General features: G+C 31.9%; 1 protein-coding gene and 1 long non-coding RNA gene across 4 annotated transcripts in view; one reads left to right on the forward strand and one right to left on the reverse strand.

Moving 5' to 3' along the window:
• LOC123672309 overlaps positions 1-6616 on the forward strand; it is a 30841-nt gene extending 24225 nt beyond the window's left edge. The window contains exon 3 of the long non-coding RNA XR_006746246.1: positions 6488-6616. This is a non-coding gene — a long non-coding RNA (uncharacterized LOC123672309). The remainder of the gene's footprint in view (positions 1-6487) is intronic.
• Positions 991-27387, reverse strand: LOC123672304 (zinc finger CCCH domain-containing protein 18-like). 3 transcript variants are annotated; one of them, XM_045606372.1, is made up of 10 exons: positions 27231-27387; positions 26063-26830; positions 25632-25852; positions 23393-23732; positions 18425-18692; positions 16260-16479; positions 15501-15682; positions 12607-12800; positions 6473-6694; positions 991-2188 (listed from the first exon to the last, which is right to left on the reverse strand). In XM_045606372.1, exons 2-10 carry the CDS (start codon positions 26811-26813, stop codon positions 1911-1913), a joined length of 2676 nt encoding a protein of 891 aa, XP_045462328.1. In that variant the 5' UTR covers positions 26814-26830; positions 27231-27387; the 3' UTR covers positions 991-1910. The 3 variants fall into 3 exon arrangements, with proteins under 3 accessions (XP_045462328.1, XP_045462330.1, XP_045462329.1); XM_045606374.1 differs by having other exon boundaries at positions 16272-16479; positions 27231-27386; XM_045606373.1 differs by having other exon boundaries at positions 26948-27363.
• Positions 27388-27479: the final 92 nt, after the last annotated feature.

Here is a 27479-nt window from a genome sequence, read left to right on the forward strand (position 1 = left end):
TTTATAGATTATTCGCTTGATTTTCTAAATACATTTTTTGACTTTGATGAGAGAGAAAAAATTCTTCATTTTCTGACTGCAATTCAGTCAGCTTTCCCTTCATTTCAAATATATACTTCTTCAAGTAATTTTTTTCTGAACACTAGTTTTTTTTGTGTTCTGTCTTCCGTCTTAATGTCAACAGGATCGGTAGAAATAACGAAATATAAATATTGTAAAAAGAATGCCACGTGACTGCTCAATTCAAAAATTCGAAATTAGAGTTTTTCCTCTTACAATTCACCAAATTTTATGTGAAATGCATTGTAGTATTTAAATATTTTTAATATGCGAATGAAAACAAAAAATTTTGGTAACCTTTCGTTTTTCGCAGAAGAATTGATAAATATGGTGTCCCAAAAAAAGCAATGAAGTATTTTGAAAATATTCGTAAAAAAATTTTACAAATAAGACAAACCCCTAATTTTGTCGAAATTTTATATTATTATATTGCTATGGTTTCCTCCTGAATTTCTCAGATATTTAGCATGATAAATAATACATATAGTTTCTCTAGACTATATTATGTTTTTTTTTTTACTCTTGTTTCGGGGCTAATTTTAGAGCAGCAAATCTTGAAAAAATCGACATTTTTCTAAAAGTTTTTTGAAAACATAGCAAAGTTTTACCTTGTGCTTCGTTTTCCCTTATATGATAATTAAAAAATCATTTCATGGAAAATATATAAAAAATTCATAGGACTAAAGGCTGATTTTCACTGTGATACGCATGTTGGAAACTACTCGATAGTTACTATCGTGATAGTGCGTGAGCCTTTAGGTAAAAATATCATATTAATGTTGTAGCATTTTCAACATTTTCCACTTATACACTTTCGATACATGTTTTTTTAATTTCATTTTTGAACTAATTACATTATACAATCTCTCCTAATATTTGAAAAAAAGATGTAAACTAAAAATTTCAGAGGGATCGAAAAAAATGTTCATGAACCGTTTGCATTATTTATTGTTGAAATTATGAATAAATACAGTATTTATTTCCGCTTATTTTATTTCTAGGATAATTGTTTCGTCATACTACTTCTTTAAAATATTGTTTTTAATATAATTTCAAAATGAACTTTCGTCAAGTTAAAACTGGAACAATCAGATATTTAGTTGTCGATTATGTCTTGAGAAATAGATGAAAATCGTGTTGACATTGACCTCATTTCAGAGGGAAATATGGAATAAGTTCAATTGAATTTCACTTCCGACTCAGAAAAAGGAATATTATAATGAGGGTTACTGATTCAAGTGTATAATAGTAAGCTGTCAATCATACATTTCTTCATAAGGAGTGAAGTTTGGTTGAATTTGAAATGAAATAATTTAATGTTGTATCATTCAGACCACAATGCAATTTGAATAGAAATTCTGCTATGGTTAAGCTTATGCATAGGTCGCTTCAGTAGTTGAGGTATTCAGAAAACACCTACTAATACATCAGCAAGAAAAGACAGAAAAAAAAACAAATAATTTTTTCCATTTGTAGATCTAATGAAGTCCAGTCAGTACAGAAATTAATATGTAAAAATTAAAAGATTGCATTATACAAGAAAGTTATTACTAACATGAAAAAACACTTGAGAAAAAAAATATTTATTATACTTTCACATGTAGTGCCTATATTAAAAATTAAACGATTTTCACAATTTTTCAATACGAGTATAAGTTTCAGAGGTTTTATTAATAAAGGTGTCAAAAGAAACTTATTTTCTGAATAAAAAATGTATTTGGCTCCGCAATATTACCACTCAAAAGACATTTACTGTTTTTCTCGGTATCACTAAAATAATTCTAAACTTTTGTCGAAGAATTTTTCTAGAAGTCTTGGGACAATTCACAGTTTCTGAATAAAATCAGAATTTAGTTTACTTTCGATCTTTTTTTTGCTATAGCATCCTCCACTGCTTTCAGTTGTTTGAGTAGCTCTTCTCTCCTAGATGCAGCTTTTTTATTTTTCGGATCTCCAGGAGGTGGTGAAATTGCAGGTCTCTTTTTCGATTGTGCCTGATCTACTTTCCTTGCAAGCTCAGCCAACTCTGGTTTTCTGCTACTGAGTGGAGTTTTCAAATTCAGTTTGATTTGGCGTTTTTCTGCTGAATTTCCTTTGAGGGCATCCATAGCTTTGGCCAAAGATAATTCTGAAAAATTAGAAATAGTTAGTCACAACTTTTGCTTTATAATTTCCAACATAAGTTTAAAGTTATTTGAAAAGTATTCATATACATATTTATGGGCCACATTCGATGGTAACCTAGATTTTTACGGAGAACAGAAGATACAGTTTTATTGAAATTTTGGTTTTTTGAGTAGGAACCACTGCTCTATCAATCCAAAATATTTTCATTTCGCGATATTACCGCTTTGCGTTCAAGTATTAAGTAAGCAATATCTATTTTGGGGTCAGCTATAAAGACTGTTATTATTATTAATATAGGGGCGGGGGTTTTTGCTTTGCTTATTTTTGATGACATGAGGGCTGGTGGAGCATAAAGGGTTTTTATGTCAGTAGTTATTCACTTAGGAATAATCTGATTATCATTAGTAATTACCAACAGTAACCAAATGCATTCAAGCACTTTTGGTCATATGACATGACGTCATGAACTAGCTTTTAGACGCCACCGATTTGGACAGCAGATAACCTTTTGGTCATCAATGACATTATGAAAGTAAGGTAAAATTTGATCAAAATAAAACTTGATGAATTCAAAAATATGCAAGCCTACACAATTCTCTGTTGATGACAAGGTTTGTTTTATTGAAAGGGAGCTTTAATTTAGGAGGATGATGTTAAAGTTGGTTGTGTTTGTTTTGATTAGAGCATAACCCCACTGTATTCAAGCAGCAAAAATTGGTTATTCGTGGTTATTTCCAAAGTGCTGTAATTTTGAACAACCCTGTATGATTAGGGACGTATTTTATTAAACGTAAATTATACATGGGATATTGGTATTCCATACCTGAAATTTAAGCTTTCTAGGGTTCCAGGTACATAAGTGATGGATGTTTAATTGAAGCTTTATTTTGCACAAAAAAAAAAGTAAATCAATCAATTACTTGAAAACCGCTAGAGCTAGGGGACAAGGAAGTCAATACATAAATAATCAAGAGGCTACAATAAGTAAGAGTAATGATATTCAGGCTACAGGTTGTTCTATTTAAAATATCTAAATTGTTAGTACTTTTTGATATAAGCGGCAACACTGCAACGCTGAAATTATTTTGGATCGATAGGGCAGTAGTTCACTCAAGAAACAAAATTTTCAATAAAATCGTACTTTCCGTTCTTCATAAAAGTCCAGGGTACCATCGACTGTGAACCATCCTGTAGTGTGTTTCCGATAAAAAGGTGAAACATTTCAGAGGTTAGTTATAGATTTTATAACTCAAGAAAAACTGATGTAACAAGTGATTTGAAAGTACATATATACACTTTGAAAGATCACTATTCGAGTATTTTTCTTAAGATATTCAAACGTCATATCAACTTTTTGTACTAGCATATCAATTTCATAGCAAACTAGATAAAAAAGCCATACATGTAGGCTTGGTTAATCGATCGTCTAGAGGTTTGATTCGATTACCTGGCCTTTCGTCTTTTTCTCCGTGACTTTGTTGGATTTGTAATAATTAAACTCTTTTCAATTATTTACATCTATTTACAAAGCCACACTTATACAGTACAAACTCAGTAAAAAACTCTAGTTCAATTACTCGAAACGTCTTCGTTTATCACGTCTTCGTCGTACTTCAAGTTATCGGTCGTCTCGTCTTTGATTTGTTCGCGACTCGTCTTAATCTAGTCCGCGAACCGTCTTTACGTCGTACGTCTTAAGTTGACCGAACTAACTTGTTCTGTCTCCCGTCTTAGACTTAACTTCAACTTTACCCGTCTTCGGCTTAATTTGAACTGTACTCTCTACCGATTGGAACTTACCCTGTCTCGAATATCGACTTCCCTTCTTTTTTGACCATACCCTTAGGGAAAGTACCATCCCCTAGTCCAATAAGAGCTTTGCCGTACCGCCCACAAATATCTTCGCGGATTCCTGGAAATCGAATATTCTAGAAGGACTAGAACCTGATACACAGATGTAACACATCTGGTACAACCGTCTTGTTCTAGAACTTTCCCAACCCCAGTAAGTCTCTTTAAATGTACAACCGACATGACACATCTTCGACACCCCGAAGAATTACACATCCTTTTTACATTATGTAAAATAACAATTCGTTCCCTGTAAATCAATTGAAACTGTCATGCCCTCGACACTAAAAGAAACTAATAGGTCTCCAAGCATCCGGTTGACCATCGCAATTATTTACAGGGAACAATAATTGGATCCTACATACATTCTTGATTTTGAATGTTTTTCACCTTTTATTACTGTAAGGGTCAGTTGCACCATTTGCCTAAACATTGATTAAAAATTTAAACGTTGATTACCTATGATTTCTCAAGAGAAATCAGAAATTAATCAATGTTTAAATTTTAATCAATGCTTAGGCAAATGGTGCAACTGGCCCTTATAGTTCTCAAGGAAACAATGAATTTCTGTTGAATGATACTTAAACATAAAATAGACTTCAGTTATTAATTTCAAGTAAAAAAAAATTATAAAAATTGTTTGAAGAGGGTGTTTTAGTTTCTGGCCATTATATTGTTATTATTGAATTATTGTATCGTAGGCCTTTTCATCAATTCCCAGGAACTGCATTGTGGTATATTGTAAATTGTCAATAAATTAATAAAAATTCACTTTCCTCTGTACAGTATCTTTGGCAGATCTTTTTTTATTGGATCCACAAAATCCACTACGTTTTTGGCCGAATTTCTTCGAAATAACTAAAATCTTGAATATGTTCCACACATAATAATCAGAACACGGTAATTCAATCATGCAAACAGTATGATTCTATGGGCGTCGCATTATATTGTTTATACACCAAAAATTTACCTATGATAAATACTTTCTCTAATAATTTGCGCTGTTGTCATATTGTCAAAACTACAATACAACTTAATTCATTTGAAGTTATATTATTGTTATAAATAAAATAGAAATCAGTCAAATTATAAGTTGTAAGTCTCACCACCATGTTTACCTATTTGTTTGTAAAAAATTGCGATTAGTTCTTTTAGATGCTTCATTATTTGATGTGAAATTATTGTTTTTTTTGTTCCTGTGTATTTTAATTGGACATTTATTCCTTTTTTGTATTCTCGTTTTCTAGATTACGCGAATCTTCTATCGTGTTGTTTCTAATTATTTTTCTCTCTTTGTTTATTTGCGTTTTTTTTTGTCATAGCTTACCTGACTTTTGTTTGACTCTTGAAGTACGACATCAGGTTTTTGAAATTGGTAGTTCCCATGATATTGGATTACAACAAAAAACCTACTCAGAGAAAAAGTAGTAGCAGTAGGCTTTTTGTTGTATGCCCTCATTGTTACCTTCATTGTTTACGTCACATTGTGAGTTAATTTTTTCACTTTGTATTATATTTTTTCCGTCAGAAGAACTTAAATTTACCTATAGCATTGTCTCTAGTATAATTTTAAGAATAGCACCTCAGGACCAAGGACGCCATGAAAATTTAAACTCTCTTTAATCTTGAAGCAAATTAAGAATTCGTTATTAGGATTAGAACCCCCTACAAAATTGCATGCCAAATGTCAAGAGGGCTTGGGACGCTTGTGTGGGTTTGTAGAATTGTTCGAATCACACAATCTAACAACGATATTGGAACATTAATGACGTCATTTCATTGCTAAGACTAATATACCATAGAACATAATATTATTATTGAGCCATAATTTTAGTGTGATTTCCCTCATTTCTGGACTGCAGAAAAATGATTTCTTATCAAATGAATTATGGCTGGCATCAGAAAATCCCATGGAATCATAACCCTGAAGATTAAATGAAGGGCAGTAGATTTTAAATCCTGGACAATAGGAGCAGGAAATTTTTGTAGAACCTAGGTACCAATACAGAAAGAATTTCTCCAATATCGTAACATAATAACACATTTGGAGAGAAAACCATTGAAAATATTTAGGTGCATTGCAAATAAATTCGACAAAAACGCAGAAATTCAAACTGTTGTGGATTCATTACGAAAAAACTTGTGCATTCAAGGCTAAAACAATTTTTCACGTTTGATAAAAATTATTATAGTTCATGTTTGCATGAATTATTGTAATTCAACAGAATTACAAGGTTCTTATGAGAGTTATTAAAATCATTAAAATCAAAAACGTCTTTAGATGTTCGAATACAATTACTTTCATAAAGAACAAGATAAAATCATTCAAAAATTTTAATAAACTAAAATAAATATTATGACTGAAAATTCCATACATAACTGCATGGGGGACTAAAACTTATACAGTATGAAATTATTTATATCTTCTATTTACCTCCAGGTCTTTTAGGTGCTGGACTGCCATCTCTGCTGCTGCTACTACTAGAAGCAGAAGATTCTGAGTCACTAGAACTAGAACCTGAACTGTCGGAAGAGGATCTCGAAGATCTTCGTTTTCCCCGTGCTCTTGCTAAGGCAGCAACCAGCTTACTCCGGGTTCTTCCAAATTGATCTGCTGGTGCAGGAGGATTAGCAGCAGTTACTGCTCTTATCATACCTAAATTGAAAAAGACAAAATAATGATACAAATTGAAAAATTCAACTAGATTATTTTCAAACTAATTCGATAGCCTAATTTTGCTCGATAGCAGACTACAAAGGGTTCAAAGTTCTCTTAAATGATTCTGATTGGCCTGCCAAGTTCGGTGTTTTCAGATGTGTTTATGTAACAGTTCAACAACAGAATAAATCATTCTGCCATCATTTCAGATTTTTTACCTTTCATTTTGTTAGTGAAATAGTCTAATAAAATTCCACTTATAATAGAATTTATATAAGTTTGTCATTTATGTAATGACTCAAATAATACAAGTTTCCAAGCAACTCATTTCTCGTTGAAAAATTCGAGAACAGACATTTGGACAAAATTATAGACCGCTGTTCTCCTGGAGAAAGTACCCAAAATAGTTATATATGACAAGTGCAGAAGTATTTTTTTTTAATGAACGAGTATAAGAATGAACCTTCTGTACAAGTGTTATACATTTTTTTCCTCTAATTCACAGAATTTTGATCAAAATTAATAGAATATGTTCATGAATATCGTTTAGTGATTTTTGTATTGAAAAATGTTGGTTGGCAGAACTGTTTTCTAGAGCACAAATTTGACAGATAAAGATAAATCTGTGACAGGACAGTTCAGAGTACCAACATAATACTGAAATATAACCATGAAATCTGTGTGAAACTGAGATATGGCATATTTTTTTTTAAATAATGTGCTCGTCCATTGGACATGCACCCAGTCTCAAATGTCAAACTTTCAAATTTAATTACCATCACCAGACATATACAACATCCAAGACTTGGACCCAGTACCTTCGGCACCACAGTCAACTCTTCAGTCCACTGCACTACCGAGGCAGTCTGAGATATGGCATAATTTTTTTTTTTCACTCTTGAGGTTGCTTGTTATTAATAATAATAATAATCTTTATTTTCCTGACCTTAAATCAGTACAGGTGTACTGGTACCAAGGCTTCAACTCATATAACAAATCTAAATTAACAAATCACTTCTATCGAAAAAAAACAAATAATTACAAACATTGAGGTTAATTAAGTTCTAGGTATTCTCTTAGATTACGGCACATCTTCTTTGGATTGTTTAATTTGCCACAGAATTAGAGAAATATTTCTTCCGTTATACAGGGTGAGTCTTTGACTTGTACATATATTTTAACCGTAGATTCTTGAGGTCAAAAGAAACACTTTTTTCATTTACCATTTTTTCCGATTCGGCTCGGTTGAAAAGATATGGCCATTTTAAGTTTTCATAATGAGCTATGCCGAACCTGGAAATCAGCCCACTGAAGTTTTTCCAAGCATAAATTTATACCATTTGAACTTTGGAAATGGGTTACTATATTAGCAAAACAAGCATAAACTCACTTTTTCCATTCCCTTTGGTGACCGAAGTATTATTTTCAATATAATAAATGAGTTATAGCAATTTCGTGGGAGATGAATATGTTGATTATTTTTCTCTTGATTTCTATTTTATATTCGATAATAATAAAAAATTCAGCTTGCAACCACCCATATTAAATCTGATATTCATATCCAATCATTTATTTTCGCTTTTTCACCTCTTTTCCTACAAGAGTTAACAATTCATATAACCTTTAATTTTCATAAAGGTAAATAAACATAAATGATAATCATCTGTGGACTTTCCACGTTGCCAAGTTTACAGTCACAAAACACCTACAGAATAATAAGCTAAATCTATGTACATATTATGAATACTAATCATCTCGCATCTGTAATGTTATGTTTAAAGGTTATGTTATGTTTTGTCAATAAAATTCAAGAAACCCAACAAACGGTTGAAGTTTTGTACATTACTAGAAATTTGGGCTAATTGAGTATATTTTGTTATCTAGAGGTCAGCAAAAAAATGGTATTCAAACCAGTGTTCAATTTGAATTCTTATTATCATGGAATCAGTGAGAAAAGTTTTAAATTTTTAGGGTAGCAAGAAGTGTAAGAACGCTTGCATTTTGGATTGAATGAACCCAGAATACTTTATCTAAGTACCTACACAATAACTTAGCTCGAAAATGAAAAGGCAGTTTCATGAATGGATTTATGTGGAAGATGGAATCACCTCTGTATCACACAGAGGTAATTTTGTGATGGAAAATTCCGATTTTATCTTGTTAAAAATAACAGTAGTATGAGAAGGAATAAATAATTTCCAGAAGGAAATGAATTTTTTTCCTTTTTCATCCTAGAAGCTTATAAGTTTCATGAATCTTCAATATTCCATTATTGATTAATTATTGATCTTGATTTTTGTATTAAAAATGAAATGGTGGTATTCAATATGAATATTCTGCTTCTTTCAACTCACTGAAGTTTTTTATTTATTTTCACGTTAAAACAATTTTGGCCCTCTTAAAAGTATGTCAATCAAATGTTCTAGGATGAAATTATCGAATAGCAAATGGATAGAAGTATTCAATCACGTAAAAATGAAATTTTAGGATGTATTGTTATGTATCGATGAAAGCTCAGAAGACTGGAAGAAGATTATAGTAATGTTTGGCAGCAGCAGTTTTTAATGGGATTTCATATCTTGATTGGTTTTATTTTATAAGGAGCCTAGTTTGTGAAAATTCACTTGAAAATGAGTTTCGATCAGAATTATTCAAAATAGAATATTAACTTTAATGAAATATCTTCATATTATAGGGCTGTGCCAAAGCTCAGTAATTTGTTATCATGAAAATATTTGAAATCCTTTTCTTCTTAGTGTTCACTAATGCCAATATTCTGTCTGAAAATTTGATACCCAATAGGTAACTCCAAAAAATGCTCTCGAGTACTTTTGATAATAAAGAAGCAATTAGTCTTTCCTTAATATTATCAATGTTATAATCAACATCTTCGAAAATTTTATTTTCCTGAAGATGGTAAAATGGTATTCGGCTAGAAAAAAGGAAGTACAACGTACAAGTAAATTTACTTGTTTGTTATCGAACAGATAAACTGAAAATATTATGAAACTTCCCAACAATTATGTAATCTTTTTTTTTTGTTTTCACATATCAACTACATGTAAAATAAATTTTGAATTCTTGTAAGGTATACCTTTTTTTCAAAAGTACTCAATAAACTGAAGCTTTTGATAAACTTATCGAAAGATTAACAGTGACTTGAAATCATGTATTACTCTTTTACTATAAATCCAGTGCCCCAGGTATACAACATTCAAAGCAATTTGAAATAAACATTTTTCATTACTGAAACAAAAAAATGCATATCAAAAAACAAGAGTACAAGTACAAACTACCATAATAATAAATTGTCTTTATTTTCATTTAATTTATAAATAACCAGGTTTAACATTTTTTACTCTTAAACTTCGTACGTAGATTCATTTAGCAGATGTATTGTGCGAAATAAAAAACATTCAATATTTAGCCAATAATTATTAAATTAGGCCTGCCATTATTCGAGTTTATTCTCAATGATTCCTGATCTCAGATGTATTCATTATTATAATATCTATAAACCAAGGACAGTAACTACAAACTATGTGTATGCCTTAAAATATCAATAGCTATTGATTCTGAAACATATGGATTGGATCAGTACATGTACTAGATAATAGGATAGGATCTGGGTTAATGGTGAAATCAGTGACTTTTAAATTATTTTTCAGTACATCAATGAGTATGAAGTTTGAATAAGTATTCATTACAGAACTAGTGCTTCACTTATTCAAGTAGTTGAATTTATCAACAGAATCATTGTATTGTAGAGTTTTGGTTATTTCAATTAATCAATTTACTTTTCCATTCATTATATGGAAAAATTATCCTTATGAAATCATGAGCACCTCACAGCAAACTGTTTCCGGTTGGATTTAATTTGAAGGGGTTCAAGATTCTCTTTAAATACAGGTCATCTGAAACTTCTCTGTATCTAGTGGGCAATCATCTTCACGAAATAAATCACGAAGGAAAATCGTCGTCCAATTAAATTCATTATGGTGTTTTTCTGAATGATTCGATGAATTATTAGGAGATCTGAAAAAATACAATAATTATTCAATATATTATTTATATTATATAATTTAGTAACTTACTTACGCCGAACTATGTTGTTTCTTATTGAAACATAAAATATTTTCGAATCAAATATCGAATTATTCCACTTGTTTGCCAAACATAACCACACTTCTTCGAGATTTCTCAAATTTTCAGTTTGGCCATGCGCATAGAGTCATAATCTCTGAGGCCATGCGCAATAGTTCAAATCGTTCATAACATACGGTAATCTAGCATATTATGACTTATTTTATTATACAAAATTCGATTTAACATTTCGGATGATACTAATTATTACATTTGATGAAATTCATAATAAAATAAATTTATTAATTCATAAATTTGATGGTTTGTTTAAAAAATTATTCGAGATTCTTCTATGTTGATCGGTCATGCGCATAGAATGATCCGAAAACAATTGAAATTCGAATTTATGGTATCATGATTTCTGTTGCTCTGTTTAATGTAAATGATAAGTATTAAGTGTATTTAGTTTGTTAAGTGATACCTAAGTGCGTTTAACTTGTTAAGTGTTAAGTGTGTTTAGTTTGTTTAGTGTAAGGTGTCTGTTTAGTGTAAAGTGTTTGTTTGTGAAGTGTGTTAAGTGGAAATTAGCAGAATGTATTCTAACCAGGAGATGGTAGATATGTTGGAATGCTATTTCACAAATGGAAAAATAGCGAGAAGAGCTAAAGAAGCTTATGGAAGGCTGTTTCCAAATAGGAGACAGCCAAATGAGAGAACTTTCGTAAGGATTGTTCAAAGATTGTGTGATCATGGAATTGAATTTTCTCAATGTGTGAGCTTATTCAAATCACTTTATTTTCAAACTAAGTCGGCTGGTTTCCTCACTTGACAATGCAAATTCAGTGTTTCAATCCATGATTTTTGACCTGACAACGTAGCAAATATTCATTTCTGTGAGTCTTTTCTATCAGAGTTGCAATTAGCCAAAGTACCCAATTTTTTGAATTTCACAGATTTTTTTTTTTTTTTAAACACATATTACTCGAAAACGGCTCAATATACGAGAAAATATGAAGAATACTTTTATTTTTCAAATTAGCTAAATATCCTTCAATGAACGTCCTAGTTACTTTTAAGAGTTCGGTTCTTTGAATTTCTGGTATTTTTATAGGATGAAGTGTTCATAATGAAGAAACGGGGAGATGTGGATAAAATTTTGTGTACGGAGAAGATTCATCACATACATGAAAAACTATATCCCGAAATTCATTTTTTTCTATACAACCATTTCCGAGATATAACGGAAAATGACATTTTTTTATCGATTTTCAACAGCCTGTATCTTTTTAACCGAGCCGAATCGGAAAAAATGGTAAATGAAAAAAGGGTTTCTATTGACCTCAGGAATCTTCGGTTGAAATATATGTACAAGTCAAAGACTCACCCTGTATATATTTGTTTTACTTCTGATGGTTTTGTAAAATGTGATCTACTGCAAATTCAACCCAATTATTCGTGAATCTGGCAACATTTATTGAAATAAATATTACATAATGATTCGATTTCTGTGTATCTTGACAGCCCATTGACAAATAATTTACCTGAGCCGAATCTGGAAAAATGGTAAAGGAAAAAAGTGTTGTTTTTTATGAGAGGAATCCATAGTTAAATATAAACACAATGTCTATTAATTATACCTTTGAACCCTTGTAGCCAGAAAAATAACGTTGGAAAATGGAAAACGTAATTATCATTCAACGATAGACTTTCCAAATTTGCACATAACATAACAACAGTTTTTAAATAAACCTTTAAGCTGATTCAATATCCAAAGATAGATACAATCACTAAGGAGTCCAGAACACATTAATTAACAAATTTCTCACCTGGGGATGGAGCCCTCTTTCTGGGTGCTGGCGGGTTCATCATTGCTGCCCGTTCGTTGGCAGCCTTCCTCTCGGACACGATAACAGATGGCGATACATGCCTACTCTTCTTGGAACGAGATCTTCTTCTCTTGCGGGGAACGGATCTAGATCTGGACCTATACGAACTTCGAGAAGTACTGGTTCTAGTAGAGCTGTATGTTGAAAAATAAAATTAGAACTATACTGAATATTCCAAATATTAATTGCTAGGATTTGACATAGAAATATTTGGCTTAAGGAGCATATTATAATTTAGTACCACTTTTAGAGATGCGTCTAGTAGTTAGTTTCATCAGTTCATGGTAATATTCCCTCACCACTCCTGTTCAATGTACAGTGCATCCCATTTTGGGTGAGACAGCCAGGTTTCTCGCTTGTTATTTAAGATAGAGCCTTGCGGTTTTCACGTTCCTGTCCTACTTTTTCGTGAAACTCAAGTTGGTCTAATCAGATTTTGCATAACTGTTTCCGTTCAAGAGATACAGGGTGATTTCGGAAATTGATACTTTTCGGACCCCTCTTTTATCTCCGAAGTTATTAGAAATAATGCTGAGGTAAAAACTACGTCTGAATCAGAATTCTGCGTAGATTCCAGTGGCGTACTCGGGGTATGGTTTTGAAGATTCAACACAAACCTATATTTTTTTTAATGGAACACCCTATATATCATTACTTCGTTGAATTCGTTATTTTTTTCCCTTCAAAATGATGTCTGATACTATATAGGTAGAATGGACAGAAATGTTAAAAAAACACTAAAACATCAAATAATGATGATTTTTTGTTGCTGAGCAATGGATTTCCCATATGAAAAAAAAAGTTCAATTGGATAATTTTAATTTGTGATTTTTATAAATAGTAGAGTAAGCAAACAAAGATAATACAGTCATCACTAACATGAAAAACAAAACGTAGGTACCTACCCTAATAGCAACAAATAAATAATACAAAAATTCATAAACATTGCATGATATCTTTCAGCTTAAACTATTCAAATTACTGTCCATTTTCCTCTAATACATAATTGACAAAACTTTTCAATACGCCTGAGTGTATTTAATATTATAAAAGGGCGGTTTTGTAAATCTTGGAAAACTGCCTCTCTTGATGCACGAAGTTCTTCGAGACTGTTATATCTTTTACTGTAGTATATTATATGTATTAGGGAAAATGGACAGCAATTTGAACAGTTTAATCTGTAAGATATTAGGCAATGTTTATGAATTTTTTTATTATTCATTTGTTACTATTAGGTAGGTACCTACGTTTTGTTTTTCGTATTAGTGATGAGTGTATTATATTTGTTTGCTTACTCTACTATAAATAAATATCACAAATGAAAATTATCCAATTAATCCTTTTTTTCATATGGAAAATCCATTGCTCATTAACAAAAAATCATCATTATTTGATGTTTTAGTGTTTTTTTTAACATTTCTGACCATCCTACCTATATAGTGTCATATATCATTTTGGAGGGAAAAAATAACGAATTCAACGAAGTAATGTTATATAGGGTGTTCCATTGAAAAAAATATAGGTTTGTGTTGAATCTTCAAAACCATACCCCGAAAAAAAAAAATTGAGTACGCCACTGGATTCTACGCAAAATTCTGATTCAGATGTATTTTTTAGCTCAGCATTATTTCTAATAACTTCGGAGATAAAGGAGGTGTCCGAAAAGTATCAATTTCCAAAATCACCCTGTATCTCTTGAACGGAAACAGTTATGAAAAATCTGATTAGACCAACTTGAGTTTCACGAAAAAGTAGGACAGGAACGTGAAAACCGCAAGGCTCTATCTTAAATAACAAGCGAGAAACCTGGCAGTCTCACCCAAAATGGGATGCACTGTGACCCATTTTGAAATATCCAATGAAATAACTCATTGGAAAGATCTTGGTTTGAAAAATGTATCGAGTGAAAGTCCTTAGTTTTCAGGAGAGACATCAAATGCAGACATTCTATGTGACTTTGGAGTTTGATTCCAAGATTATTTCAGATTCACGTAGATTTTTTTTGAATAGGGAATATACATTTTCTTTTGCAGAATCGCATTCTAAGTAAAAAACTGTGGAAATATTATGTCCCTTTCCTTTATTCGATGAAATAAACCAGAATGGTTATGATGGAAATCTTCTAACCACAAACTGCTAAGCATGTTTGAAGAAGTGAGTACTCATGGAGAGACAAATAATAAATTAAAAATCAATTTTCAAGTCAAAGATGTGAACAAAAATTAAATTAATAGATCATTTCATCTAATCAAATGTTTAAAAGTTTTCCCATGATTAGCAAAGGACAGTTTTGTCCTCTGCTCAAAGCTTCAGGCAGTTGATAAAACCATAAAAAAGAAAAATAAATTAATAAGAAAAAATAACACTAAAGAAAATTGTCCAAGAAAAAGCATAATCTAAAATTCACAATTATGTACCATTGCATCTTTTTGCAGTGGTAACAATTTTTCAATTCTCCATGCGTTGAGTTTTTATTGTTGCGTCATAATAATTTATAGAAAAAACGAAAGAGGCAAAATGTTTTTCATTCTACAAGAAAAATGTTTATTTACTATTCAAAAAATCTACAGGACCTTGAAATTCCAGTGTCAGCATTTGATGTCCCCCTGAAGAATGAAAACTTCCATTTGAAACATTTTTTATTCAGGCTCTTCCCAAAAAGTTATTTCAGTGGATGAAATGATTTTGGGTGATTAATAAAGAAATTGATTTTGGACACTCCACGTTATCCAGAAAATAAAGAGAGGGACTTCTATGTTACTTCTATCTAAAAAATCTATCTCTAATTGTTTGATGGTTCCACCCTGTATATAGAAAATTTATACAAATCATACCTGCTGGAGGAATAACTCGAGCCTGAACTGTACGATCGTTTTCTACCACTCCTTTTTCCCGCAGGAGATTTGGATCTCATCCAAGGATCGGACCAATCATCTGCTCGGCTTGGTCTATCTTCTCTTTCCCTCTCCCTCTCTCTTTCTGCCCTATGAACTATCACTTCACGTTTAGGTTTCCTCTGAAATTAGAATTAATCTTTGAAAAAAAATAAAGGAAAAAAAATCCCATAGAAAAATAACTGCAAACTTAACCACAATTCATTATTTCATCTTTTATCGCAATATATCTGAACATGAATGAAAACAAAACCTGTATAATTACAATTATGCTGAATATCAGTGGGGTTCCAAAATCTGAAGGAAACGATTCCAAAAAATCATCAGAAAAAAAGCAAACAAAACAAACAAAAGAATACGTTTATCTTCTGAATCATTTCCAGAAAACTTGGTAACTTTATGTTTCAATTGTGATGTTTTTCATTCCAGTTGCGTTAGATGCCAAACAGACATTTAATTGGAATGTGCTTCTCTGAATATCAATTTTTGCCAAGTTTAATTTTACCTGGTAGTCATTGAAATATGCGAGACAGTTATTCAATTTAAATTTTGCTTAAGCTTAGATAAAACTAACTATTGAAATTCAATTCGATCCTAGTACTTATTTTCATCATTTTTTGCAAGAAAGTTATAGATGGAAACCATTGAAAGAATTTGACTCTTCAATCGTTAATCTCAAAAGTTAATTAACTGGCTTACCAATTCACTTACTTTTCCACTGCTCTCTTCCTCGTATTTATTATTGTAATAATCAGGCATTTTATGTGTGGGTAATTCTCTATATGCCGGTCGGACTCTTTCTCTAGGTGCGTACTCGGGGGGTTCATAGACTACCTGCCTTCTATTGTAATATTCATCTGGTGGGACAGGGGGTCTTGAAGGTGCTGGATATTCTACTGGAGGATGTCTGCTAACGAACCTTAGAAAACTTAATCATGAATATTTGCACAAGCAAAAGTGAAAAATACGAGGTGGCGGTTTTGTAAACCTTTACAAAATCGCCCATATTTCCACTTTTTCATTGAGAATGAGCATTCTAGAATTATTCTTGATGATTTACAATGATGGCATACTAGTGTTTATTCAGATTTGTTTAACAAAATAGGGAGTGAACAAGGGTGCTAGATGAGCAAGAATCTTTGAAGAAATGTTATGAAAATAGAAAATTCAAAGCACGTTTACACTTGAAAATATCTTAAATGTAAAGATTGAATTCAATAACTTTTTATTTCAATTCGAAGAAGAATCGTGGAAATCTACACATAAAAACCAGTTATTCATGAAAACCATCAAAAATCATTATTATTATTTGTAATAATTTTTGATGGTTTTCAATGATGAGTTCGTCATCAACCATCAAAATGCCGACTTTCACGATTCTTCTCAAAGTAAAAAAAAAATTATCAAAATAGTAGTTTGCCATGTTTGAAAACAACCTAAAATGCTCATTTTCAATGAAAAATAACAAAAAAAAAATATGAGGGGTAATGTTGGCAATATTTTAGGTTTGTCAGTAGAGCCCCGTCTCCAGACTCGGGAATAATTGAACTGTAACTCACATTAACTGTATTCATATGAATACTTTACACCAAAAAAAAATTCTGACTCTACGGTTTTTCAAAAATGACTCTCTAGCACTATGACATTCAAAAACCCACTACTTTTGATCTCCTCTCAACTTTTAAGAACGGTTATAAAACACATAACATGTGGTTATAGCAACATTATCTGCAGTTTTCATTAAGTACGATCAAACAATCAGCTTACGACAATATGAAGAATATACATCAATGTCTGTCAAATTGACGTCCACCTATATTTTCAACTTGACATTTATTGTCAAATTTTCATAACCTTTGAAAAATTGCTTATCTCGATTTGCCTACTGTCAGATACCTAATAGCGCATTCGACTGGCTGCACCAGTCCGAATTAATTAGAGCTAATTATGTCATTTAGCTCTACAAAAATTCGAATTAATTCGCACTGGTGCAGCCAGTCGAATACGCTATTACAAGAAACGAGACGGCGATTGGTTCGTTCTTACAATTACAATAGTCCATTCAGTCATAACTGACATCGAGGTAGGCCTTGAAAGTCGAGTCGCGGCTTTATTTCTGGTTACAAAATATCACTAAAAATTGCTGTGCTTTTATCATAGAAATAAAATATACAAATATAACCTAGAAATGTATTTGGCGACTTTTAAAAATATGCATCTTCTGTCAATGACATTTCCAATACCAACTTGAATTCTACGACTCAGAATATTACTGAATGAGCCATTTCCAACCTAATTTCCACATCCAACCGGGATGTCAATAATTCCTGAGCGGACTATATAAGAAACCGCACACTTGAATTGACACCATGATAATAAAATTTGACCGCATGCCAAAATTTGAAATTACGTAACAATAAGATGCATTGGTACACAATTGTGAATTTTAGATAGTGGGTTATTTTGGACAATTTTCTTTTTTATGACTCTTTCTTAGTAATATATTCCTCCGTTTTATTGTTAATTGATGCTTTTACCAGCCGTCTGAATCTTTGATCAGAGGATAGAACTGTCCAATGCTTATCATGGAAAAACTTTTGATAATTCAATTCGAAAACTTTCATTTGAAACATTTTTTGACCTATGCTTTTCACAAGAAGTTATTTCAGTAGAGCTTTAAAAATGGGTCACCCTGTATTATAAAAATAAGAACAAATTCTCCACATGTGTTAACCTGTTCCTCCGAGATCTTAACTTCGAAATAACATAAACAAAATTAGCAAATATCTTGAAATTATAGCTTGTGGAAGAAAATCACAAGAAGAAAAAATTTATTAATCCTGCATGTTTTATAATGTTCATACCTTGGTTCAGGCGAGGGAACTCTTCCATAATATCCGTTTTCCTTATCGAATTCTTCCTGAGCTAAACTTAAATTCATTTTTTTCTCTTCGAAGTCTATGTCTTGCTCTTTCCGTTTAATTGATTTTCGTAGCATCTCTTTGGCAGTTCTCAATCCTCTCTCCCATGCTGACTCAATAGGAGCTGGGTCAGGTCTCGCCGCATATCTATCGCCTCCACTATACTCTCCAGGTACCAGAGGATGAACCATTTCGAACATGGTATAATTACCTGGAAAATTCGTTTATATCACATTTTTCTCAGAAATCCATATGAATTATATTGCGTGAAATAATAATTTTGGTTTATTATCTATATTGCGATTTCGTATGCGAGAGTGAACACATGTGTTTTGAGTGTTTCTGCTGAAAATCAGTAAAATGAAAAGTTCATAATTTCGGAAAGTGATATTAAATAAGGAATAATATACCCAAATATCCTATACTTCGAAAATAATTCACAAATTCAATCCAAGAGAGAAGTTCACGTGAATTTCCTATTTTAATTACATTCGCTGTAAAACAAGTAAACATGGAAGATAATAACACTAATAAAAAAACCAAACATAAGAAGAAAGTGATAAAGAAGGAATTACAATGTGGCGAATGCAACAAGGGAATTCCCAAATCAAAATTCAAGATTCCATGCGGAAAATATTTTCATGAACTGTGCACTAATTTGGAAAAGGATGATCTGAGACAATTAAAGGATGGTAACTTGGATTGGTACTGTACCCGATGTCAAGACTGAAACAGTAGAGGAATCATCGACAGGAGCGGACTCAGACTCTGAGGATGATGAAAAATCGGACGATGAGAATGAAGGAAGAATCTTGCTCGATGAAGCCTGTGTAAAAAAAAAAGGAAAAGAAATACGACATTGGAGGATCTTGCAGAAAAATTGGATTTAATATGGCGTACTATAAGTAATCAAACACAGGAGGTCACAGAAATCAAAAAAGGAAGTTGAGGAGTTGAAAACACAAAATTTAGAATTCAAAAAACAACTTGAAACTTTAAAAGCGGAAAAAAGTGATGAGAAACAAAAATTGTTGAAAAACAATATAATTATATCTGGATTTGAGAAGAAAATTGAAATGAACGAAGAGATGAGAGCGCTTGCATTGAAAACGGTACAACTCGTGAAAAAGGATATAAACAGGTACGATATCGAATGTAGTAAAGTTGGTTACAAGGAAAAAGCCAAGATTAGGATAACTTTCAGAAATTGTGATGGCAGAAAAACGTAAAACAACATTGAGCACAAAAAAATTAGGATTGCAAGAGGATAACTTTCTCTATATCAATCACGAACTTACCAGGGAAAACCAATACCTCTTTAAAGAAGCTAGAGAGTTCAGGAAACAATTCAATTATAATTTCGTTTGGGCTAATGAAGAAAAGGTCTACCTCACAAAAACTGAGACAAGTAAAATTCTGTCTATCAATAAAGAGTCACAATTGAACGATTTGAAAACCCAAGAAACAAAGAAAAAATCAATAAAAATTACCGAAAAAAAAAACTAATAACATTGCTCTATCTAAATATAGATCTCTAAAAACTAAATATAAACACGAAAACATTAATTATCACCTATGCAAAAATTCACCGATCTACCAGGCTGTAATGGAATATAACAACTTACCAGAAGAAGTAAAGAAGAAAAATTCATTAAAATTATTTATTAGATCACTTGAATATTATAAAATGACACATTCATAATAGGGGTTTTTTACTTTTGCATTGTACTAATTTTTAAAAATAAAACATTCATTCTATGAGAACATCAATGTATTGATGATTTGTAGAATTAATGTATTAAATAAATATATGTATATAAAAGAGGATCTATGGATATTATGAAAGGCCAACATGTTCAAACGACTGAACCAAATTGGATAATTCTTTTTTGTTGAGTTCATTACTCTCATGAGAAGCTTTATACAAAAAATTATTTCAGAAAAAAATTGTAAGGAAAATAAAGAAGGCCTCCCTTTCTCCTGTGACCAATCATTGAGTATAATTTGAGACTTCGAAGGATGTATTTTAGGTTGCCTGATAAAAAGTAGATGATTGAATTGAAACAAAAATGATTCGATTTCGAAAAGCCTGGACAATTATGTAATCTCTCGCAATTAACAGAATTACGTGTTCCTAAAAGCTAATAAAAAAAGAATCATTTTCGTTTCAATGCAATCTACTTTCTGTAAGGCAACCCAAAATACATCCTTCGAAGTTGTTAAATTTTTTTTCATTACTTATACCAAAAGCCATTTTAAAACATTGACTTGAAATACCTCCTTTAAAAGAGGCTGAACCAAAAATTTTCAAATGAAAGTTTCTTAGTTTTCAGGGAAACATAGAACGTAAATATTCAATGTGACCTTGGAGTTTGATTTCTAGGTCATTTTAAGGTAAACTACATTTTTTTGAACAAGGAATATACATTTTTTTTGGAGAATATAAATTTTCTGGAAAAAATAAATGAGAACAGCTATTACCTGAGCCGGACATATCAAATCGCTTATACAAATCTAGGAATCAGCACCAAAACGGCGAGGAAAATATACAAGATGATATGCATGTATTCCGCATGAACATATTCAAAATTAAAACTTGTTTGTTTTCTGGATCTTTTCTCAACTGCACACATGAGTTGACACTGTGATAATATAATCTCTTCACATGCCGAATTTTGAAATTGTTACCACTGCAAAAATGACATTTGTAACGGGTGTTTTTTTCCGAGGTATATAACTTTAAGTTGGCATTACTGTTCAATATGGCGATCGATTTAACAGCTTTCAAGTGATTTATTCTCAGTTTGGTTTGGCAATTCATCATGAATAGGCTCACGCCTGAACAACACTTGCAAATAGTACAATTTTATTTCGAAAATAATGGTTCTGTGCGGAATACGTATCGCGCACTACGTCCATTTTATTTTGTTTAGCGATGAAGCGCACTTCTGGTTGAATGACTACGTCAACAAACAAAACTGCCGCATTTGGAGTGAAGCTAATCCTCGAGTGTATGTTGAAATACCGTTACATCCAGAAAAACTGACTGTTTGGTGCGCTTTATGGGCTGGTGGAATTATTGGTCCGCACTTCTTCAAAAACGATGATGGCCAGAACGTTACAGTCAATGGTGATCGGTATAGAGCCATGATTACTAACTTTTTCATTCCTGAATTGAACAACCATGATGTCCAGGAGCTGTGGTTCCAACAAGACGGCGCAACATGTCACACAGCTCGTGCCACAATCTATTTATTGAAAGACCCGTTTGTTGACCGCCTAATTTCACGTTTTGGACCTGTGAATTGGCCTCCAAGATCTTGTGATTTAACACTGCTAGACTACTTTCTGTGGAGCTATGTAAAGTCATTGGTCTATGCGGATAAGCCACAAACCCTTGAGCATTTGGAAGACAACATTCGCCGTGTTATTGCCGATATACGGCCACAAATGTTGCAAAAAGTCATCAAAAATTGGACTACATCCGAGCCAGCCGTGGCGGTCATATGCCAGAAATCATATTTAAAATGTAATGCCACAAGATTATCTTGCGGATAAATAAAATTCATGTCAATCGAATAATCCATCATTGTTTTATTGCAATTTAAAGTTCTATAGCTCTAAAAAAAACACCCTTTACATCTTTATCAATTTCAGATTCTTCGTAATTTCAGTTAATTTTCAGTGTTATTTTTTCTTATTGATTTCTCCTCATTATTTTTCCCGTCTGAGGATAGAACTGTGCATTGACAATCATGGGGAAACTTATAATTATTATTATTAATATTTAATTAGTAATTAGGTGAAATATGCTATTAATTTAATTTTTGTTTGCATATTTTAATGAAAAGATTTATTTTTAATTTGTCTCTCCATGAGTACTTCAAATATGCACAGCAGTTTGTGCATAGAAGATTTTCATCATAACCATTCAAAGCATAAAATATTTCTCATCCCAACAACTATTCATTTTTAGCAAAAAGAAAGGAGACAAAATATTCCTAGTTTATTTACGAAGGATGAGATTCTACAAAAAAGAATGTATATGGTGGGTTCCTGTTGACGCAAAGATTCAAAAATAGTATTTGCCATCGATTTTTTGTTCATACCTTACCCAAAGCATGCAATCTCTTACCAAAAGAGATTAGACTTATCACTCAACTCAGGAGTTTTTCAATTGAAGCTAGGAGGTTTATTTTTCAGAATTTCACCAATTTTATAAAAATTTTAGAATAAAGTGTGAAAAAAAAATTAATAAAATTAAAAATGCTGATGTTTCTTGCTCACATGGGATTCGCGGCAGTATTGTGTTTTTTGAGTTGCACAACACAAGTGTTCAATCACTTAGGTGCATGAACGTTTTTGTATGATAAATAAATTATTTGATTTGTATGATAAATAAAATAAATAAATAAATAAATAAAAATAAATAAATATTCCCTACTCAAAAAAATCTACTTGACCTCGAAATCAAACTCCAAGGTCACATTGAATTTCTCCATTTGATATCTAAGAAACTTTCATTTTAAAATTTTTTTGATCCAGGCCCTTCCCTAAGAGATATTTTGGTGGATCTTTCAAAATGGGTCACCCTGTTTAGGTAACCAGGGAAAATGAGTATTCATATTTCTTGTGTTGTAATCAATAGCCTTTTTCAGTTTGAAAAAATATTGTTGTGGAAATGGAAAAATTTGGCATTATAAATTTTTGAACTTATCGGATTGGTAACGTTGCTAAGGGCCGTGTTTGTAAAAAACATGGATGACTGATTTGGTTTTCGCATGTTGACATAAATAAAATTAGCTGCCTGTGAATGTTTGGTTCCACAAATAAATGTAAAACTGCTTACACTTTAGCTCATGAAGACTTTCAGGAGTGAAGAAGAAAAAAAATTTGTATGATAATAATTACCTTTATCTGTCACACCTGGATGCAGGAATCTACAACTTGCCCCCCATGTGCACTGTCCCCTCGAAAAGAACCTGCATACCGGTCTAGGTTCAGTTTCTTCTGGTCTCACTTCATCTTCATCTGAAACTTCTCCTTCTTCCAAATCTTCCTTTTTTTTCGTCTCTTTTTTCTCTTTTTCAACACTTTCAGCCTCCATTTCCCCATCTTCCAATGGTTCAACTTGGATGTCTGTCACTTTCTGTTTGGTTTCTTCAACCTCACCACATTCACCATCTTCTGCTTCAAAGTCCAACTGTTCTTCGCCTTCTTCAGGCTCGTTTTTACAATTTTTATCAGTCACCTGAGAAAATGGAGACAATACAATAACATTGCGGAGATCTTCTGAATATACGGAGTGTTTCTAAATTGAAGAAAATGAAATATTCTTTGGATACTTTTTAAGAAAAAAGAAGTCCTATAAATATGGGCCTGCAAACAATTTTTTCGAGATACAGAGTGTTTTTTGTAATCCTTTTTTTTTTGTGATGATTATAGACATTATTATACTAGTTTATCGAATCTTTATCAACCTTAGCTACAGATTGGATAAATAAGTACCAAAACTTATAATTAATTTATTCATCCCAGCTTACTAACTGGATCTTTATAATAATTTGGATTTTCCTGAGAATCATTAGGGAATTGTTTGAATTTCTTTTTCTTGAAATCAGTATCAGATATGACAAAACTATAAGAAACCAAAAAGTGTATTACTAGATCCAAGTTTATTTTTACATTTTTATAAACTACCAGTTGTCCACCAAAAAAAGTACTGGAGGAAAGAAGCAGGTATTATTCCAGAAAAAATATCACCCTGTAGATTTTTTTTTCAGTGGAATTTGGTTTTTGACTGTGAGGTCATCATGAAATGAATCATTTTACTACCAGATAGATCACAGTTCTCACAGCTGATACTTTTCAGCTCCTTTCTCCTCCTAAATGAACTGATTTTATCAGATTTATTCTTAAATTTCAGCAGAATAGGAGCACCCTTTTCTTTGCCAATTCTTCTGCACTCCTTTACTGGATCATGGACATACCTCAAATTCATGCCATCAAATATTTTCCTAACAATTTCCTCAGAGTTGCATTCAAAATTTGAATATCACATGATGAAAACTTTAAATTGGAATATCTATGCCAAATTTAATTTAATATCTTGTGAATGGAAATTGTTGCTATGAGAAAAAAAACTTGAAAAAAATTAAACTTCAACAGCCTGTATCTCCAAAACAAAGCGTTTGCGGGCCCATGTTTATAGAATTGAATTGATCCAAAAAATCTGAAAATTTCGTTTTTACCTCTAATTTAAGAACACCCTTTACTGCCAGAAATTGTTATTGTTTAAATGCAAGTAAAATTTCAACTTGAATTTTATATGATTCTGTGATGTCTCTATTAACAAGAAATTTTGCATAAATCTTTATATGGATATTCAAAAGTTATCGTGCGTACCGAATCAAAAACTGTTTATAACGACCAACCGTTCTTAGCGATGTGATTGCTGATTCAAGTTGGTTTCATAGAGATGTCTATATAATTACATCCGTTTATTACGACTTCGGTTATAGCTACCTATTTTGATGATAAAATTGATAAATCTTTCAGTTATAATGACGTGTCGTAGTTTTTACTTCGCACAAACTCGCCCCCTCTCGTATCAATCCACAATGTATATTAGTGTTCACATTTATCCCATGATAGAATCAGAGAATATACATAGAGGAAAAAGGCGCTATTTTACATCGTCTAGAAGCTGGCGAATCGAATATGATATTGCGAAGAAATCCAGCGTATCTCTTCTACTATTTCTACAATTACGTAGAACAAAAATAAAATTGAAGCTCTATTCAATCAGAATGTTCTGAAGTCCAAACGACATTGTATTACGCAACACAATTCAATTATTTATTGTTCATACAAATATATTTGCTCACTAACTTAATCAATTATTGGATCCTGAAAATTTCAAGGAAATAACAGGACTCTGTTTCTGTTATCACAAGTAATTTTTTCAAACAAGTTCTCTTTTAATGAAATTAGTTTGTTAACAGTGCTATATTTTGTCAGTTCATATGAAATATGTTGTATCCAATGTAGCAATCAAAATATTTCCTTTATTATCATCTAGTAATTCAAATTTTTTTAGATCGTGAATATACTTTTTTAAAATAGTAGTAAGAATAAATTCTGAACATACCCTTTGTACATCTGTTTCGGCCCTTTTCTGTTCAATTTCATTTTGTTGTTGTTTAACTTCAGATGCTGTTTCTATATTAGCATCTTTGTCATCATCAGAATGTCCTAAAGAATCTTCAAGATCAGAGACATCTGATAAATCTTCATGAGATATATTGATTTCAGAATGAGGTTTAGATAACTCCTTAGGTTGTTCTTTTTCATATTCTGATTCGATGTCTCCTAAAAATCAAATATTGACATAATATAGTTTTTTATAACAAAATTAGCAATTTTTTCATTTTGTTAATTGTAGGACCAAACTAATTCAAAATTTCTACTTAACCCCACTTACACAGTCCCTAGTATTTCTAATGTTTTTACTTTTATACTATTGCAAGCTTCGTCACAATAGGTTTCAAAATTTATTTGAGATAAAAGTGATATTCTTACCATCAGATATTTCTTCAGGTTCTATATCAGCATTACCAGATATATGCTTCCTGCTACTTGACTCAGCACTAGAGGAACTTGAATCAGATGTATTACCCTCAGATTTTTTTCTACTAGATCGTTTTGATGTTTTCGACATTTTAGAGGATCTTCCTGAAGTTCGAGAAGATCGGCCTGACCTCTTTGAACTGACACTACTCTCTGATTTGACAGAATTCTTATCAGATTCTTTTTTAGTCGGAGGACTACTCCCTCTAGAACTTGAACGTGATGAATTTTCTGAGTTTACAGGAGACCTTGGTCTTGACCGTCTTTCATTATCACCTATATCGGAACTTGGAGATCTTGATCCCTGATTTTTGTCGTCACAATTTGGAGAGTTGGTAATATTCCTTTCTGGAATTTGGTTACTGTTCTTTGGTGATTCTGATTTTCTTGAGTCCCATTTTCTGTCAATTGACCCTTTTGGACTATTAGATGCAGATCTTGGATGATTATTTAGTATTTGACCAGTTGGTGATTTTGGAGAATGGGGTCTGCTTCTCGTTTCAGATATTTCACTACCTGATGATGCTGATCGACTTCTTCCATTCTCAGAAGAATGAGATCGACTTGAATGATCACTTTTGTTACTTACAGAGCAAGAAGATACAGACCTACTACCTGATCTAGACCTAGACCCTACACTTCTATTAGATTTATGGGTACTTTCATTTTCTGATGAAGCACCTCTCGAATCATCTGAATCCATCTCTTGAATTCCAAGAACTAAACAACAAAAATGAATAATTAAAGAATTGTTAAATTAAGTAAATTACGCAAATTTCATAAACACGCACTTCACGATTTTAAGACTCGGGGACCGGAGTTTACTTTTGATCTTACCTTCGATCCCAGATGAACAGCTTCATTTATACCATGAGACCACTTCGCGCTACTAGGTACTTCGAACATGGTTACAATTATTTTGTTACTTAACTGATTCATTAAAACTAACAAATTCACAACACGAACTACTTCAAGTCTTTCGCGTACTTGTATCAATATTATTAACGTTGAACTTTTCAGTCGGCAACAAACTAAACTGACTTCATGGATTCGTAACACAAATCTTGGGAGGAACTGTTTGAAGTTTCAACACTTAATTTTCACAGACTTGTTATCTTACCTTTTTTACTGGTTCTTCCTGGCAGAGTACAACAGATGATTCACAATTTATATTTTCCTTCCAATTTTCATCACAATAAAAAATTCACAACTTCAACATTGAAAACTTCTTGGAAATGGCGTCCTTCCATCGTTGCCATGTTTAAATTATGACTTTTGACAATTGTGATAACAACTATCATCTTTTTCTTTCAATAATGTTCGTAACAAATTCAAAGGTTAATTATATTTTACTGAGTCATATATATAA

The sequence above is a fragment of the Harmonia axyridis genome, chromosome 2 (assembly GCF_914767665.1).
Source record: "Harmonia axyridis chromosome 2, icHarAxyr1.1, whole genome shotgun sequence".
NCBI lineage: Eukaryota > Metazoa > Arthropoda > Insecta > Coleoptera > Coccinellidae > Harmonia > Harmonia axyridis.